Source organism: Typopeltis vanoorti, chromosome 6, assembly GCF_054136105.1.
Source record: "Typopeltis vanoorti isolate ZY-2024b chromosome 6, IOZ_Tvanoo_1.0, whole genome shotgun sequence".
NCBI classification, from domain to species: domain Eukaryota; kingdom Metazoa; phylum Arthropoda; class Arachnida; order Uropygi; family Thelyphonidae; genus Typopeltis; species Typopeltis vanoorti.
In genome coordinates, this window is record NC_143554.1 from 104193375 (window position 1) to 104213404 (window position 20030).

Here is a 20030-nt window from a genome sequence, read left to right on the forward strand (position 1 = left end):
CACCATAATACATACACCTGGTTGATATATCTTAGCAAAGTGAGCACTCATTAACATATACAGATGGATAGGAATACAATACTCTATGGGGAGGCAGCATTAATATGTGAAGAGTATTGTCTCAGTAATTTACTCACTTTTAATAATAGAGTGACAGGCAGGTTATATAGAGATAACAGTTACACAATGATACTGCTGGAGTTTGCAAAGTTTTGTAGCCAGCAGTGTATTTGAATGGTGTTTTTTTTTTTTTTTTCTTAATTATATTGTGTAGATTTTTATAATAGTGCTTTTCTGTGATAGTCAGACTGGAAATAGGCATTGTACTATGGTATTGTGACTTTAATAGTGTTTGCTTTGGCTGGTGTTTTGATTAATATGAAAGTGCTAGTTAACAATACAAAAATAGTGTTAGTGAAACATGTACACCAGAAAGGCTTGGAAATTGAGCTTTTCCCTGAATTTATGCAGCAGACTGTAACAACTGTTACATGTGTGTGTATATATATATATATCCAAAAATATTACAAATTTATGGAGTGTTAGGTTAAATGAAGAGAAGGAACATATAAACAATATGTGAGAAGTGTGCTGAAAGGTTAGGATGTTCCAAAAATATGAATGGTGTGACCAGAAGTAATCAGAAAATAGCTATCAGTGCTGGTGAAGATACTAATAGAAGTGGTGTAGAAGAACTTAGGCAAGAGTAAATGAAAAATAAACACTGAGTTTAAACGCATGGAAGAGAAAATTGCACATTTAAAGAAGAGATTAACTAATGTAAACGAGAATGAGGTTAATAGGAAGAAGCAAGTATCTAAAGATAATACGATGGTTTTAAATGGGGAGTCAATCATTAGAAGTGTGGTAAATAACAAAGCACACAAGATGTGTTTACCAGGTGGTGCAATGAAACAAATATCTATGCATGAAAGGAAAGAATGGGCATCAAAATTAGTGGTAGTGGTGGGGACATGTGACTGGAATAGTCAGACAAAGAATGTAGAAAGGGATTTGAAGAAGTTGTTGCAGAAGGTGAAGGATAATAGTATCATTTGGAAAGCGGTTAGTTTATTGCCCAGATATGATAGTATTGAAATGAGCAGAAGAGCAATGATACTGAATGGCAGATGGTTAATTGTGTCAGGTAAAGACTGTACAATTTCTGAATGTATGGAGTGAATCTGAAGGGAAGTTAGAATGGTTCAAAGTTGATGGACTGCATTTGAATGGGTTTGGTGTTGGAATGACTGCTGTTTGCTAAGAGAAGTTGAGAAGCAAGTTTTGGAAGGACAGAAAGAAGATGGATACAAAGGCGAGGAAGTAGTTATGGCAGGGCAGAATGATGCAATGCAAAAAGGTGGGAATGATAAGAATATGAATGAAAATCAGAGTCAGGAATGGGGAAATAGAGATGGTCATATCAAAGAGAGAGAGGTGTACTATAGCAGAGAAAGAGAGTATAGAGCAATGGTGTTGTTGGAATGGCCTCAAAGAATGGATAATTGTTATGTTGTATACTAATGTATGGATCATCAGAAATAAAGGAGCTGAGTTTGTAGCATTGACCAAGTTGATATGTCTAAATATAACTGGAATAAGTGAAAATTGGTTGTCTAAGGATGATATACTGTCAGGACTAGAAATGATAGGATGCAGAACTTTCTGAAAGGAAAGGAAGGTGATGATAGGAGGGAAGGGGGGGGGGAAGTATACTGTTAATGATAGCAGAGGAATCGTGTTCTTAACGAGTTAAAGTGGAAGGGAAAAATAGTGTGAAGATTTTGAAGTTACTTGGTAAGAAGTTAAGATAAACAGAATAGTATAACTCATAGGATGTGCTGCTATAAGCCAGGCAATGTGGAGAGCACTAAAATGTTTAGACAAATAAAAGGAAGGAGATCCTAATGGGATATTTTAATTATAGGGATGCAGACTGAAAAGAAGAGATAATGTATGGTAACAAGGAGTGTGAATTTGTTGAATTTCTGTGGGAGAACTATCTTCAGCTGCATGTGATGGAGGAAACACAAGGTTTCCAGGTGTGAGATTTGGAGATATTCTCACAGGATATGGTTGTGAATGAGGTATCAACACTACCACCTGTTGGTGAGAGTGATCATGGGATATTATGAGAAGCTCCATAGACAGCAAGCATCAATACATTGGATTGATGAGTGATGCAAAAAAGATGTTGACAGTGTATGAGAAATGATAAAGCAGTATATAAATGTCACATAATAATAATAATAATAATAACACAAGTAATACATAACTGCATACTATAGAGCGAGTGAGCTGGATGAACAGTGAAATCAAATAAGTAGTGTGACAAAAGAAATTGTTATGGAGGAGATACAAGACAGTTTGTAGTGAACAGATGCATGAAGAATATAAACTGCAATCCTGAAAAGTGACAAGCATGGTTAAAAAAGAAAAAGTTCAATATCAGAGGAGATTGGCCAGTCAGGTGAAAGATAATCCAAGGGAATTTTTCTGCTAGGAGGTGCTTAAGGATCAAAGTTGTATAACTGAGAGGAAACCACCACATAGCCTTTAATGGAATGCGAAGAACCAACCAGGGGTTCTGACCTAATGTCCAATTCTCACCTTCTCATGGTGCACCTGTTAGGTATCTATCTGGATACTGAACGAACGAGGATGAGCTGGCATATAGGGATTTAGCGGACCTAATTTTTATTCTTATTGGCTCAAACCACAAATAAAATGATGGTACATTATGACAGGATTTCATGTAAGCTGGGGCGTTGCCTGGATAAACAAAGCCCCCGTTGTTTAACCAGGTGTCAGGAACAGAATTTGTTTGTTTCAGGAAAAAAACCTGAAACACACCCAAACTCAACATCACCAGAGTTCAAGATTGGTACTATCAACATAAGAAACCTGAAAGCAAAGAAATAGAGCTAGCTGAGGAATTGGATAAGTACCAGACTGACATAATAGGGGTGACTGAAACAAAAAAAGGCAAAAACTGGTGAGATCTTTCTGAGCAATAAATGCAAAATGTTATATGCAGGCAATGACAATCAAGGAAAAGAAGGAGTAGCCATAGTATTCAACACTAAATATGAGGCTAATCTTCTAGAATGGCAGGCAGTCTCAAGCAGAGTGGTGTGGGCAAATATCAGAATGGGGAACTGGACAATGAGACTCATTTGTGCTTATTGTCCCACAGAAGGTTCTACTAAGATAGAAGTGCAGAAATATTTTGAAGCTTTAGATAAAGCAACTGACACAATGAAAAATGAAAAGTTGGTCCTTGTTGGGGATCTAAATAGTAGAGTAGGAAATGATTGTCAGACATACAAAAATATTTTAGAAAAATTTGGAGAAAAGAGCAAAGCTAATAATAATGGCAAATACCTATTGGATTTCTGCTCAGGAAATGGCCTGGTTATTGCTAACATCATGATCCAACATAAAAATATGCACAAATTCACATGGAGAGAAGAGGCAAGAAATAAGAAAAGTCTCATTGACTGTGTCATTGTTGATAGTGATGTTTTCTCCCTGGTGCAGGACACTAGAGAGAGTGTACAGGGGATTTGAAACTGGAGATAAATTAGAAGTGCATAGTTCAGAGGACCTGGATAGAGGGGCAAATTCAAGATGATTGGAGTGGAGTAGAGCTCTGATAGTCCCCATCTATAAAAAGGGAAATAAAACTGAATGTGAAAATTACAGAGGTATTTCTCTACTGAGTGTTCCTGGTAAGATTTATGCAAGTATACTTGAGAAATGGTTGAGAAGGATTGTGGAAGAGAAACTTGGAGAAGAACAAGCTGGATTCAAGCTAAATAGAGGCTCTCAGGATCAGATTTCCACTTTACAACAAATAATTCAGAAATCATGGGAATATAAAGGTCTGTATTTAAGTTTTGTAGATCTGGAAAAGGTATATGACAAGGTGCCAAGAGAGAGAGATGCTATTCAAAGAGCTACAATTCTATAGTGTCAATGGGGCATTATGGGGCAAGCAATACCTAGTCTTTATTTCAGTTGTAAGTCAATTGAAGGAAGTACAGGAAGTTGGTTTGATGTTAAATCTGGTGTCAGACAAGGATGTACATTATCCCCTCTTGTTATACATTATCTATATGGATCACATTACAAAGGAAAGTAGTATTAAACGTGATATCAAAATTGGAGATGTTAATGTCAGCTCTTTGCTTTATGCGGATGATGTTATACTTCTAAATAAATCCGCTACAAACTATTGTAATAGATATAGTATGAAGGTCAGCAATAACAAGACAAAGACAATGAAAATAGGCAAAAGCAATGAATATTCCAACTGCATTGTGAATGGAAAACCTATAGAATAAGTCAAACATTTCAGCTACTTAGGCACGATTTTAAGTGAAGATGGTAAATTAAATAGCTGGTAAGGTAGGAAGTCAACTGAATAAATTTATATGGAATAAGAGAGAAATTAGTCAGAACACTAAATTAGCTATATACAAGACAGTGTTCAAACCAATTTTAACTTATGGATCTGAGAGCTGGGTTAGAAATGAATCACTTGACCGAAGACTAGAGACCAGTAATATGAGAGTCCTGAGAAAGATTAGAGGGATGAATAGATGGCATCAGCGGCAATATCATATTAAAGACAAGGTCTGCGCGGTTAGCCTAGTGGCTTTGCGCTTCGCAACCATATGCCTGGGGAAGGAGTGTCCCAGGTTCGATTCCCACGAAGACGTGAGGAATTTGAGGATCTTCCTCAGGCATAACTAAATTAGCTATCTAATGGTTATAAGAATTGCTTCATTAAAAGAACTTTGAGTAATTTTAATATGTCTTCCTCTTCAAACACAGAAGAAATAACGTGCATTACTATCCCTTATGTACAAGGCATCAGTGAACGTATAGCAAAAGTTTTAAAACCACTGAATATTTTTGTTGCCTTTCGACCGTTTAGAAAAATCTCCACCTTTGTCACTTCTCCTAAGGACAAGCTTCCACATCTTAATCATCCAGGTGTCTACCAGATTCTGTGCTCTTGCGGATTATCTTATTTCGGACAAACAGGAAGATCTGCCTCTATTTGGCTAGAAGAACACCAATCTTATATTGAATACTTTAAACCTGAAAAGTCTGGACTTGCAGAACATGCCATCTTCACCAGACACAGAGTTCATTGGAGAAAGACAAAAGTTCTTCACAAAAGTCAGTTTCTCATGGAACACCTTTATAAAGAAACATGTGAAGCTCTACCTCATTCTCCTAACTTAAATAGATCCGACAGCTTACGTCTATCCCCTTTATGGGCGATAGTACTTTACAAATCAGCTCATCTTTCCTAACTTTTTATTGTATTGATTTTTTTTTTTTTTTTAAAGGAAAGTTATTGACCTTTTTAGTTATCTTACACCAGCTACTCAGGTGGCACTTTTTGGAATTGTCAGTTATTGTTTAATTTGAGCTTAATGTACTGAAGATGTCTGTGACACACAGGCGAAAATTATATTAATAAATAATCTTTGTACGTGAGTTTTTTCCATTATTAATTTTGTATCAAATTAGCTGGTCTTGGGCGTGTACAGCAGGGTTTTTTCTGCCAGTTTATCTGGCGTTTTTTCATCCCACAAGCAGGCAAACCGGCCGCATGAAACCAGGATCTACAGTCATAAATACTTAACCCCCTCAAGAGGGTCTCAACTCGTCCCAATAGGGACGGGGGGGGGGGGAAGGAAACTCCATATGAATAAATAAAATTAAAGACAAGGATATTAGGAAAGAACTTGACATTATTTCCAGTAATGTGTTTGCAGAGCTAAGCTCAGGTGGTATGGTCACTTAAACAGAATGGAAGAAGAAAGATTACCAAAACACGTGTTCTCTGCTAGGTTGGCAGGAAAAAGACCCAGACAAAGACCAAGATATAGGTGGATTGATACGGTAAAAAGTGCCTTACAATATAGAAATATAAGATCTGATAATGTTGGAGTCTTGAGAGGTAACAGATTGATTTGGGGGAAAACTGTAGAGTGAGAACTGAAAACCTGCACTACAAAATTCACATCAATTGGATGTATGATTGTAATTTGTATTACAACTGCTATTACAATTCTTGATGTAAGAAATTTTAAGTGTGCAGAGTGCATCAGCACTCATTTTAACTGGTCCAATGCAATTAATTGTAGGATAACTTTGAATACTTTAATTTATCAATTAATATAATTTTAAATATGGAAAGCATAAAGGTCAAATGAACAACAGTCATGTTTCATGCGTGCCATTTATGTGAGAAGCATAAAGGGTTTATGTTTGTGGTGAGATTAGATTATCATTAGCAAATATTAGAGTGAGATATGGATAATTTAAATTTTGATATGATTTTTAAATACAGCCATATAATATGTACAGAAATTGGAAAAAGTAATCACTTGGGAAATTATTGTTTTTCCAAATTGAACCAAAGAAAGGCTGAAATAGCTCGTTTTAATTATTTATGCACAAGTTCCAACTTCCTTTGACTATAATCATACAATCTGCAAAAACTCTGGTAAAAAATGGGACATTTAGTCGATCGTCAACACTGTTTCCCATTGTAAATATGGGCAAAAAAGTTATAAATTATTTATAGAATATTATATATTAAAAATTTTCTATACCGGTGTCCTAAACACATCAGTTTACACTTCATGCATGCAAAACAGATGAAACTCAGAAAACAAAAACAGCAACTCATGGCAAATGACAATGCTCAACTGGATTGTTTGACACAATAACCAATCACAGCCACTGATTTCGGGGTGCTATTGTCTTATTGCACACCCTGCCTCGCTTTTTGGGTGGTTTATATCCACCACAATGATAAGAATTTGAGCTGCACCATCTGTGTGGCTGTTCAAAGGGCTCAAACATGTCCATATTTGTGACCGCACACCCAGGCTTAACACAAATGTGATGCATGCATCGAAAAGTGTCCTCTTCATGTAGCATTGGTATATTGTGTTTAATTTTAGCAATCATGTGAAGCCAGGAAACAATTAGGGAAATCTTTAATAGGAATAAATGCAAAAATATAATATTGGTGATATATTGCTATTCTGTGGGTGTGCAATGCACACCTAAAACACTCAGAATATGCACCCCTGATACATAAACACAAATATGAGATTAAAAAAAAGAAGGTGAGAGGACCAGATTCTTACAAGTTATGTAAGAATGTAGTTGAAAAAGGGTGTGAGAGATTTTTTAATTTCTCACACCCTTGAATTCTGTTGAATGATTAACAGAATTTATGAGATTAATGCAAGGAGTGTTACGGATTTTAAGATTCGGTATGAGGTAGTGGTCTCACAACAGGTGATCAACTTCATCTTCCACAAAGAAATTCACAGAATATGTCCATGGTGGGATTCAAACTAATCTGTTGGTTAGAGAGCAGATAAGCATTCAGCCAAAACAGGCCATCCACTGCATATTATTATATTATTCTTTACAAGAAACTATGAGTTTTTTTTTTCTTTATATCTCTAGCCAAATATATACAAGAAGATTTCCACATTTTTACCTTATGATTGAAATTTTTATATACAGAGAGCACATAGTAAGACGATTATTAAAATTTTATTTATTTTTTTAATAACAGTCTTACCCACAGAAAGTTGGTGATATTCAGTACAAAAGTAGCTTGGATTGGCAAAGAATTAAATGAACTGAATATCCTATAAAATTTTTAAAAATTATTTTGAGAGTCAGTCTAATAGGCATGGTGCTGCGAGTACTCTCACACTGAGCTATGAAACTATTTTCAGTATACAAAACATCTCAAATTTTCCACATAAGGAAATTTCAAGTGAAAAATTCTATGTGCATATGCTCTTGGGTAAAATATGGACAAAAAATAAGAATGCAACTCTCACTATTGCTATAGTGAGAGTTGCATTCTTATTTTTAGTTATTAAAATAACTCTATTTTAAAGGAAACTGACTACTATAAATCTTAGACTACACCACCAAATCAAAAAATTAGAATAATCAAAGAATATGTGTTGAATGGTTTGCAATTCTAATTTACTGCATAAAAAATGTCATTAAATATTTTTATAACATTATAAAATTTTATAATATTAATATTTAATAATTTTAATAAAAATTTAACAATTCGATTTTTAATAAATTTAATAATATTAAATTTTATAATATTCTTCTTCTTCATTTAGCTTCCTCATTGAGAAGGTGCAGCACTATGTCCTTCCAGTTTTTTCTGTTGGTGGCTTTCCTTTTTATTTCTGCATAGCCATGTGATCCTGTCCATGATCTTATATCTTCAAGCCATGTCCTTCGTTTTTTGCCTCTTGATCCTTTTCCCATAATTTTTCATTCTAAAATTGTTAGTATCCTCTGTCCTGTACATGTTCTACCAATTTCATCTTTCAATGGATCATTTCCTGTAATAAAGATCTCTGTGTTCTCATTCTCTGTAGGATATCTGTATTTGTCACATGTTCTGTCCATGGGATTTTCAGAGCTCTCCTATAGCACCACATTTTAATTGCCATTATATTATCTGTTGCCTTACTCTCTTCTTGAATATCCAGGTCTCACTTCCATTGAATTAGATGATGAATTAGCATCATCTAAATCTACATACTTTGTAGATTTAGATCTTGAATTAGAATTAGATTTGAATTAGATCTTGCTCTAGCAACCTTTGCATTCTTAGGCACATGTCTTAGAATGCAAAAGGCAGCTAGAGCAAGATGGTGTAAGCAAAGACTGTTGTAGGGTCAAGAGGACTGGAAAAAGGCTTTTTAGCATTGAAAGTAGTTTTGTGTGTCCCATACTTATCAAGGAATAAGTGTTTGGCATCTTAAGTAAGAAGCATTTGATAAAGAATGCATGAAACATTTGGTGAAATTTGCAACCTCTGTCATGGTATGAGCTTGTATGACTGCAGAGGATCAAGGTAGATTGTGCATTGTCTACAAAAGAGTCAATTCCAAGTGTATCAAGAAATTCTAGGGCATTTTATGTAATAGGCATCGGAAGATTTATGTGATGGTTATTTCCTTTTTTCAGAAAGATTCAGCTTCTTGTCATACTTCCAAGCCCACTACTAGAGGGCTCAAAGAAAGGCAAATCAATGTAATTCCTTGGCTTGGCAAACTCAGCAGATTTAAACCCTATTGAGAATTTGTGGGGAATTATGAAGAACCATCTTCACGAAGTTACCCCAAGAGACAAACATGAACTTGTTTCTAGTCTGCAGACCATATGGACATATTTTGATTAAAAAAAAGACTGTGAACCATTAGTAAATAATATGCCAACCATTTACAAACGGTGATAAAAGCTAAGGGGGGGGGAGGAATAGAACAAAGTAATAATTATCATGTTTCTAATATTTTGAACCACATTAAAATTTATTCTAATTTTGAAAATGTTTTCAAACAGTTTTCTTATAATTTATATTGCATTTTTATAAGTTTACATGGTTATACACCCTGAAGAAAAAGAAACCGAAGTTTTGATAGAAAATAAAACACAGGCCAATAATAATTATTCAAATCATTTATATCACTCTTCCTCAGCTTCGATACAGCGTTTGGCACAGTCAATTAATTCGTTAAATGAGTTTTTTATATCGTTTTTTGGGATACTGTTGAAGGTCGTGGTTACTACCGCTAGAACGTTTTCAATGGTGTCATATCGCTTTCCTTTCATTGGCAAATGAAGTCGGGGGAAGAGAAAGAAGTCACAAGGTGATAAATCAGGTGAATACAGCAAGTGATCCAACACACAAACTTGGTTTTTACTCAAAAACTGTCTCGCAATGTTCGAACAATGAGATGGTGCATCATCGTGCAAAAGTGACCAACTGCCTGCATCACGATATTCATGCCATATGTGATGAATTCTCGCTATCAATAGCTTCAAAACTTTGCGATAAAACTCGCCATTGACCGTTTGGCCAGGCAGGATGAATTCTTTGTGGATAATGCCCTTGGAATCGTAGAAAAAAATCAGCATTGTCTTTACTTTTGACTTCTCTAAGTGACTTTTTTTTTCGGTTTCCTCCTCTTCTGGTGGTCTCCACTTAGCACCCTGACACTTTGTTTTAGGATAATACTCAAAACACCACATTTCATCACCAGTAAAGTTCGTTTCAAGAAAGTTTGAGTCCTTACAAGCAGTTTTAATGAGGTTCTTGCTGTTCAATTCGATACATTTTTTGTTGTTCTGTCAACTTGTGGGGAACAAATCGCGAATTCAATTTACGAAGGCCCAAACTCTCAGTCAAAATGTTGTGCACAGTTGATTTTGGAATCTCCAATTCATCTTCAATCAATCTCATGGACGATTTCGGATTTTCTTCGATGAAATCACACACTTTTTGGATGTTAACTTCGCTTAGTCCAGTTTTTGGATGGCCCGGCTTTTCATCGTCCTCAAGCGTCTCATGACCACTTTGAAATCACTTAAACCACTCATAAACTCAAGTGCAGGATAAGCATTCATCACTGTATGCTTTTTGAAACATTTGATGCGTTTCGGTAAAACTTTTACCAAGTTTTTTTGTAGAAAGTAGAAAAGCTTATACGCTGGTTAAACATGATAACTAAATACTTAAGGAATTGACAGCGTACACTAGAAATATAAATTAAATCAACTTTAATATATACGTTCCGATATTTCGGCAACGTCAAGTTGCCATCTTCATGGGAACTTAAGATAAAGACACGTGCACACAAGTACTACGTAACAGCAAATGAGAAACGAAGCGAGGAAGCTATTCTTTCTCGTTTGCTGTTATGTAGTACTTGCGTGCACGTCTTTATCTTAAGTTCCCATGAAGATGGCAACTTGACGTTGCCGAAATATCGGAAAGTATATATTAAAGTTGATTTAATTTATATTTCTAGTGTACGCTGTCAATTCCTTAAGTATTTTTACCAAGTTTAACACAAAAGTCAATCGCAGCTCTCTGAAACTAATTTGACTGTTTGTCAAAACACACTGTCACTCTTGGCACTATAACTTGGCTTCTAATGAAACAAATGTCATAAACAGTTGACACAACACTAATGAAGGTTGCCGCTTTCGGCAATAAAAAGATACAACAGGTGGCACCACTGATTTCTTCTGTTTTTGAAAAGTTCGGTTTCTTTTTGAAAAGAGGGTGTATAATGTACAAAGTATTTAGATTATGCTAATTCATATTTGGTAATAATTATTTTCTATGCAATAAATTAGTATTGTAAATCATTCAACACATTTTCTTTGGTTATTCTAATTTTTTGATTCACAGGTGTATAACAAACTTGTTTAGGCCTCTATAATGCTATTAGTGACAGATGATTGTAATTTTAATCAATCAAGTACTACACCTTTCATGTACATGAATTGGATTTAATAATGAATGAATGACAAACTAGAACAATAATAACATCAATGCTGATACAATTTCCATAGCTTGGCTTTTAATGTTCTGTAACCATCCAGATGTTTTACTTTATATGGCAAGTTGTTGAATAATGTGGGTATAAGATGCTTCCTCATGGCTACTCCAATCTATAATGCCTGGTTGTGAAGAGGGTTGTTTTTGGTCTGGTTATGCAGTACATTTCTCTGTTATTGTGGTAAGCATTGTTGAAATAATGTCTTAGTAACAGTGTGTAATGTCTTAGATTCTTTATTTTCGGGATTTTGTGTTTTGCCTTTGGGGTTCGGTTATTTCCTGGTGTGTACTGGGTTTCCAAAGCATCATTGTAACGATTCTTCGGTGAAGTTATTCTAAATTTGATAAGTGACTGTTACAATGATGCTTTGTCTATACAAACACAGGAAACACCATGTTTCCTGTGTTTGTGTAGATAATTATACCGTACCTTAGTATTGTTTCACAATTCCATGATATTTGAGTTATTTTGCTCTGCTCGGCATCATAGCTTTTGCTTCAAAGAGTTTTGCAACAATAGCGCATAGTCTGTTATAAAGGTATTCTATGTGTTTAGTCCATTTGAGGTTGTTGTCAATGTATAAACCAAGGTATTTAGTGTGTGTTATGGGTGTGATTTGGAAACAGTGGCAGCTGCCACAATTAATGCAATGGTACGTGTGACTATATATTGTTAGTAGTGCAGGGTGCATAATTCTAGGGTTCTTTATTATTAGCATTTGTATTTTGTTTACTATAACTGAATTGCGATACAAGTAGTAAGTTATTTTGTTTAGGTCATGTTGTGCTTTGGAGAGTGCAGTGTTTATGTCTGTGTGGACTGTTAGTAGTGCTGTGTTGTCTGCATATTGACATATTTGATTTTGTAAGGGCAATTTGAATGTGATTTATGTATATGTTGAACAGTGTGGGTGATAATATTCAGTGGATTTGTACTCCCTGGTTGTGATATGTGTCCAATTTTTGTTACTTGCATTCTATCTCAGGTAATTCCTAAACCAGGTATGCAATGTCCCTCATATTCCAATTGAGTGAATAATGATATATATAACAATAATAATAATATAATAATACTATATTATATATTATAATAGATATTATATATTACATTTTTTATTATATTATTATATTATTACATTATATTATAATAATATAATAATATAGATATTAGTATTGCATTTTTTACTAAGTAATTTAAGGAAATTACAACGTCAACTAGGATATACATTAAAATAAATTTTAACATACTTCAATATTTCGGCAACGTCACGCTGCCATTTTCAAGAAACTTAAGAACAAGACACGTGCATGCAGGCACAACAAACAGTAAATGAGGAAGAAGCAGGAAGATACTATTTCTCCTAAAGTCCTGATGTGCCCTCTAACGGGCAATGTTGGTATTCTTGGGCGATTGGGCTGAAGGTCTTCTTATGTAGGTTTCCCAAATTTGAGGTAGTCTCATGCAGCCAAATTTGTCGAGGTTTGGATTGTTTCTAGGGGCTGAAGCAGATTCCATGAAAAGCCTTTCATATTTGTATTTACTATGGTGTATTATCGTGGCTTTCTTCCACCATATTCTATGGCAGGTATCCAGTGCATGGTCAGCAAGACCAGAGTGGCTGTATTGGTGAAACCGGATGTAGTCCTTGTGTTCTGAAATTCTGATATTGGCTGTCCTGCCTCTTTGGCCAAAGTAGGACAGCTTACAGCTGCAAAAGACTTGGTATACACCGAGTAGGTGTGTGTGTGTGGGGGGGGGGGGGGGGGGGAATTGGTCTTTAGTAGTTGGAAAAGGGATGCCAATTTTTTATATGGTCTGTAACAAAAAAGTTAAGCCATGTTTTTTAAGGATTTTTGTAATTTTTTCCGAGGTGCCTCGGATATGGGTATGGTGATGGATTTAGAGTAATCCTTGTTGTGGGGGGGGGGGGAAGGTTGTAGTTTACTGGTTTCGATATTTTTTGAATTTTTTTTTTTGGATGGGGGGTAGCCATTGGCTGAAAAAGCGTTGAGAATGTGGTTTAGTTCTGTGGTTAGGGCATTGTCATTTGAACAGATAAGTTTAGCCCTGTTGTGTAGTGTCTTAATGACTCCATATTGTTGCGAGGAGGGGTGGTGGGATTGTTGGTGAATGTATCTGCTCGTATGGGTGGGTTTTCTATAGACTGAGAAAACCAAGGTTCCATCAGGCCGGCGGGTGACTAGTGTGTCTAAGAAAGGAAGGCAGCTGTTTTTTTCTTATTCCAGGGTGAATTTAATTCTGGGGTGTTGGTTGTTCATATGTGTTAGGAAGGAGAGGAGTGCATAGGAGCCATGTGGCCAAATAGCAAACACATCATCAACAATGTGATGTTGCCGAAATATTGAAGTATATTAAAATTTATTTTAATGTATATCCTAGTTGACGTTGTAATTTCCTTAAATTACTTAGTAAAAAATGCATAACCAACATCTAAGCCTTTCCACAAGAATTAGTATTACATCATATAATAATAATAATAATTGTTATTATTATATAATACATAACATGTGCAATTTACAGACAAATTACTACACTAGTGGCCAAAATTGTGAAAACCTTTTGGAAAAAGTATATTTCTGAGGTTTGATGGCTCACAACACCACTTTTTTTTGGAGTAATACCATAAAATTATATATCAATGGAAATATGATTTAATCAAAAATGTAATGCAATAACTTTTATGAAGAATTTTTTATTAGAACAGCAGTTATAAAGAAAAAAAGTGAAACACATAGAAAAAAATGAGATATACAAAAATTCTCACAATGTGAGTTAATACTTAGTTGGGTAACCTTTAGTGTTAATTACGGCCTTCCCATGGGGTGAACCCAAGTTTTTTTATTTCTGTAGCTGTTATAATGTGAAACCAAGATTGAATTATTGCTTCTATTAATTGGGTTTTACTGCTGGGTTGCTTCTGACTAACAAATTTCTTTTGTCAGCTCCATAGATTTTCGTTCGATTAGGTTAAGGTCTGGGCTATTCCCAGGCCATTCCAGCAGTGGAATATGATTATCTTGAAACCACTTTTTGCACACAGCAGCAACATGGCATGGAGCTGAATCCTGTTGAAATATAAATGCTTCATAATCCTGGAAAAGATCAGTTTGGGCACAAGTATTTCATTTATGTATTTTTGGGCATTTATATTCCCATTAATCATGCAGAATTTGCATGATTAATGGGACCTTTTGATGTCATACAACCCCCAGATCATAACACTAAGTGGGTTATGATCTGGGGTTAAAAAACACCAACCAACGTGTTTCACGGTAGGTGTAATGCAATCAGGATGCAAATCTTCTCCTTCTTCTTCTTAAGTATTTTATGCCATCACTACCAAACAGGGAGATTTTGATCTCATCACTCCTGTTAACATGGGGTTTAGCCCAGTTTAATCTTTTCAACCTTTGTTTGAAAGATAAAAGTGGCTTTTTTCATGGAATTCTAGCATTTAGAGCAAATTTCTGCAGTCTGCACCGAACAGGCCTTGCACTCAACTTCACATTGTATTGCGCCATTTCATCTTGTATACACCCAGATGATTTTCTTCTATCACAGTCTCTCATTTCTTCTATCATCACTTGCTGTTCTGCACCTTTTCCCACCTTTACCAGTCTGGTTTTGTAGTGACTGAGTCTCCTTATACCTCTTCAAAAATTTAGAAATGCCACCTTTGGTTAAGTTTCCACCAATTTTTCTTCTAATTTTCTTCATAACTGTAGCCTTGTTCACTTAATAATACTATTTTATATCACTTTCTGGGTGACCAGTCAACTCTTTGCACCATTTCTTTAATTTTATTGCATTTTACAAGCTCACTAAATGAAAGAACACAAAAAACACCAACCAACTTGATAGCAATCACATAACGCACTGACAAATGTCCTCCTCTCAGCTCAAATACATGACATCGATAGCTGAATCCTCCTGTGACCATATTGGCTCATTGCCAAAACAAGATGACACCTGATTGGCTCTCTAAACACTCATGCTCATTGGCTACATTCAAATGAAGGAAAGCTACTTCATATCAACCTAAGCAAGTTGTGCTTCTTTTTTATGGTTATTTGGCTATAACTTTTCATAGAATACAGATAACTGAACAAACTTTGTTGCATTACATTCTTGATTAAATTATCTTTCCACTGATATATAATTCTATGGTATTACACCAAAAAAAATTTTTTTTTTTGAGGTTTGATGGTGTTATGAACCATCAAACCTCAAAAATACACTTTTTCCAAAAGGTTTCCACAATTTTGGCCACTAGTGTACTGTTGGCAATAATAGGCGGTAGATAGCATTGATCATAGTTGTGTGTAATGGGAGAATTAAGTAGCAGTAGGGAAGACAGTGAGATGTGTAGTGGATTGGAATAGAGTGCCCTGCTGTGATGACTCTTTGGAGGTGTCACATAATAACATAATAATACATAACGCTGATGACATAACATGCATAACAATATAACCATAATATTAATATTATACAACCTGTGATAATAAATATGTGTTGAATCCTACCTGTAAGATGATTCACTAAATTGCTTCCCCAGTTACCATGTAATATATCTGATAGTAAACCATCAAATTTCTATATAATATAATAATACATAACACTGATGACATAACATACATAACAATATAACCATAATATTAATATTATACAACCTGTGATAATAAATAAATTTTAGTATCCTACCTGTAAGATGATTCACTAAATTGCTTCCCCAGTTACCATGTAATATATTTGATAGTAAACCATCAAATTTCTTTCGTCCATTATCATCAGTTATACAATCTCTGAAAAGACGAGATGCTTCATAAGCCCATGCTTTCAAAACAATTTCGGAATCATCTGACCTTTCATCTGTACCAAAATCATAACGAAGAAGAGCTAATGCCCAGTCAGTTAAATTCTTTGGAGTGAACTGGTAGTGGGTGTATTCATCTGCACTATATTTTTCTCGAATCTAATATGTATATTAAAAAATAAAAATAAATAAATAAATAAAAAAAAAACAGGTCACTGTACACATTTTAGTTTCAATTTATTCGAATAATAAAGTACACAATATGGATTTCCAGTGCTCCAGAAATCCACTCACGCACTTGCCACAGGTGAGATCAGAGACAAGTGGTGAGTGAATTTTCAACTTTGTTCTATATGCAATTCAAAATATATTATTTGCTTTGTATAATTTATACTTTATTCCTCATTTTAAAACAACATCTCATTCATTGTGAAGTTATTTGATCATGAGTAGGTGCAAACAAATTTAATGAAGAACTTTCATTTCCAACTATCTGGAAATGAAACTTCTGGATCACTACAGCATTTCCTTTTAAAGAATCACAAAAATACTTCCAATTTTAGTTGTTGGTTTTATTTAAAAGTCATAATATAAACCAGTAATCTTTACTTTCTTCTGTATTTTTAACTCCTTTAAGGTTCAGTCATTATAAACTCAAACTGTTGTATCTTCCTCCTCTAACAGATGTCCAGTTGTCAATGTTGCAAACAAAACAATTAATAACTTTTAAACATTTCTCTTTCTATATGAAAGACTTCATAAATATCCACTATCGAGTTCTAAAATCCCTCTCCACACAAAGAACCTGCTCCTTATGTCCCTACTCTCACCCTCTTTATACAGCATTCAGAGATGCTGTATAAAAAAGGGTGAGAGTTCTACCCCCTTCTCCCATTCAATGAAAAAAATTCTTCCACATTAACCCAGCAACAATCCTTAGCAACTTAAATGTCTCAATCATGTCCTGCTTTTCCTCTTATTCACATGGCTTTGCAAAGCGCATTCCCTCAATCTGTATTCATATACCAAATCCCAAAGACCAGTTACCATCTTAAGTTTCTAAGTCCAGTGAAGACTACCTAAGTCTTTACTGGACCCTTTCCATTATATCCTCGTCACCATGAAAATCAGGGGATCAAATCTGTGCACAATAATCCATAAGAGATGTTTAACTTCCAGATTCCACCAGTTCTGATTTTTCTATCAATGCAGAACTGCACCAAATGCCTCTGTGCTTGAATCAATGTTTTCTTCAAGTTTTGCAACTGAATCTCTATGGTTTGGTTCTTGTTTTCAAATTCTTTCATTTTTTAAAATTATGTTTGTGTATTTTTTAGTCTACAGTTCACCTCTGATTCATTTTAAAACCTTTTTACACATTCTTCTTTTCAAAATGAAATTTGATTTTATCCTGCTAAAAACTAAAAATGGTGATTACTACTAATTTCAAATATTCTGTATACTTGTGTCCTGAACCAGTGCAAAAAAATTGTTGTCAACAATACACAGTAATGAGACTTTTCTTATTTCATGCATCTTTTCGCCATGTGAATTCGTGCATATTTTTATGTTGGAATATAGTGTTAATAATAACTGGTACATGTCCTGAAGTACTTTCCATTATTATTAGTTTTATCTATTCTCTAAATTTTTCCAATTTAGAGAATAGATAGAATAGATTAAACATTTCATTGTGACTTCTAATTATTTCCTATTCTGCTGTTTAGATCTCCAAATAGGACTAACTTTTTATTTTTAGTTGTGTTACTTGCATTCTCTAATGCTGAAAAAAAAACAAAAAAACTCAGTTTCTTCTTTAGTACTATCTTCTCTGGGACCATAGGCACAAATTAATCCTGTCACCCAGTTTCTCATTCTGATATTTGCCTACCATTCATGATTATCCTCGCATTTAGTATTGAATACCAGAGCAATTTCTTTTCTCTGATTGATATTGCCTGAATATAACATTTTGCATTTGCTGCTTACAAAGATCTCACTTGTTTTTATCATATTTGTTTCAGTCACACCTATTATGTTGATTAGGTACTTATATAATTCTGCTAATTTCATTTCTTTTCCATTGATGCTTCTTATGTTGATTGTACAAATCTTGAACTCTTCTGATGTTGAGTCAGGATGTGTTTCAGTATTTGTTCCAGTAGATTACTTTGCGCTATATGCCCGGATTCCCTGACAAAAACAATGGGAGCCTTGTTTACCCAGAATGTGCTCCAACTGGCATGAAATTCTGTCATGTTGTACCATCATTTTGCATTATGGTTTAATTGAATTCACAGAATGGCAAAAGGACTATCCCAAAGTATGGCTAGGAATGATTGAATTAAAAATAAATAAATAAATAAATAAATAATAATAATAATAAATAAATAAAAATATGGACCCTGCTTTTTTTGCAGAAGCAACAGACACAGGAACCATGCACCTTGATATGCTTGAGCAGTTTCTTGAGCCCCAACTTCTTAATGATGATGTTTCGAAAATGTAGTGTTTCAGCAGGGGGGGGGGGGGGGGGGAAGAGAGAGCACCATGTCAATGAACTTGATTTGTCCAGGAATACCTAAACAAGCACTTCTCGAATCCATGGATCGAGGGGGGTACTAGAAATTCGGCAGAGCGGTCTCCGGATTTAATTCTCTTATAGACTTTTTTGAATGGGATTTCATTTATCTGAGGAGGCAGTAAAGAAAATTAAATTACCCGTGAAATACTTACAAATGTTTTCTGTAACGTGGCTAAGTGATTTTAAAATTGCAGGGATACTGATGTGGTAAAACAATAATTCAAGTCCTGACCTTTGTATGTAATATAATATTTGTATATAATACAATATCATCAGAACACATACAATTTACAGATAAAAAATACTGTTGTTGTTGATGATGGGCATTGATGGTAGTAGTGTCATGTCTAGGTGGTATGAAGTAGTAGACGGAGATGTGTGTAGTGGAGTAGGATTGAGAGTCCTCCCTTGATGAGCTGTCAGACTCTTTTGGAGGCATCACATAATAATAATACATATTTTTTCTGTTTCAAACTTAGCCTTGGTATAAAAATAAACTTTTAAGTCATTCATCTCAAATTAGCCAAATATCATAAAAATATGCAGTGACTTTTGGAACATCCTGTATAATTATTTATTTCAGTAATATTTTCTATTTTTGTTTCAGAAAGTGTGCCATAGTAAAAATTTAAAAGAAAATTAAAATAATAATAATAATAAATAATATTATTATCAATCAAGCAGATAAAGGTGATGTTAAAAATGCCAATGATTTCTTCAATAATATAAAGCAAACTATCATGTCATATCAACCTCCAATATTCTCTCTTCTTTTGATGCTTCTTCCTTATATACTAACATCAACATGTTCAAAACTCTAGACATTATTCACACACTACTTATATATTTCCATAGTCTATCAATACCAAATTATGCCCTTCTGAATACTTTCACTGATTATGGTTATAATTTCAGCAAATTTCTTTATATATGGTAACATTTATGGACATATGTTTAGTCTTCCTATAGGACAGAAAATTGCTTTTTCTCAGCCAAATGGAAACACACTTCTTATCAACTCCCCTCTCTGGTATAACATACTACAGAAGATAGATTGATGATGACCTATATAATGTTATCAAAAATTAATTTCTATCGAGTGTGAAGAAGATAAATCTATAAACTTTCTAAATTTGAATCTTACCAGATCTGATCAGTAAATCAGCACTATACCATA

General features: G+C 34.5%; 1 protein-coding gene across 1 annotated transcript in view; it reads right to left on the reverse strand.

Annotated features, from left to right (window-relative positions):
- Positions 1 to 20030, reverse strand: part of btv (dynein cytoplasmic heavy chain beethoven) — a 1245321-nt gene that overhangs the window by 564018 nt on the left and 661273 nt on the right. Inside the window, exon 44 of the mRNA XM_090394552.1 lies at positions 16158 to 16428. Within this exon, the coding sequence (XP_090250678.1) occupies positions 16158 to 16428 (271 nt within the window). The remainder of the gene's footprint in view (positions 1 to 16157; positions 16429 to 20030) is intronic.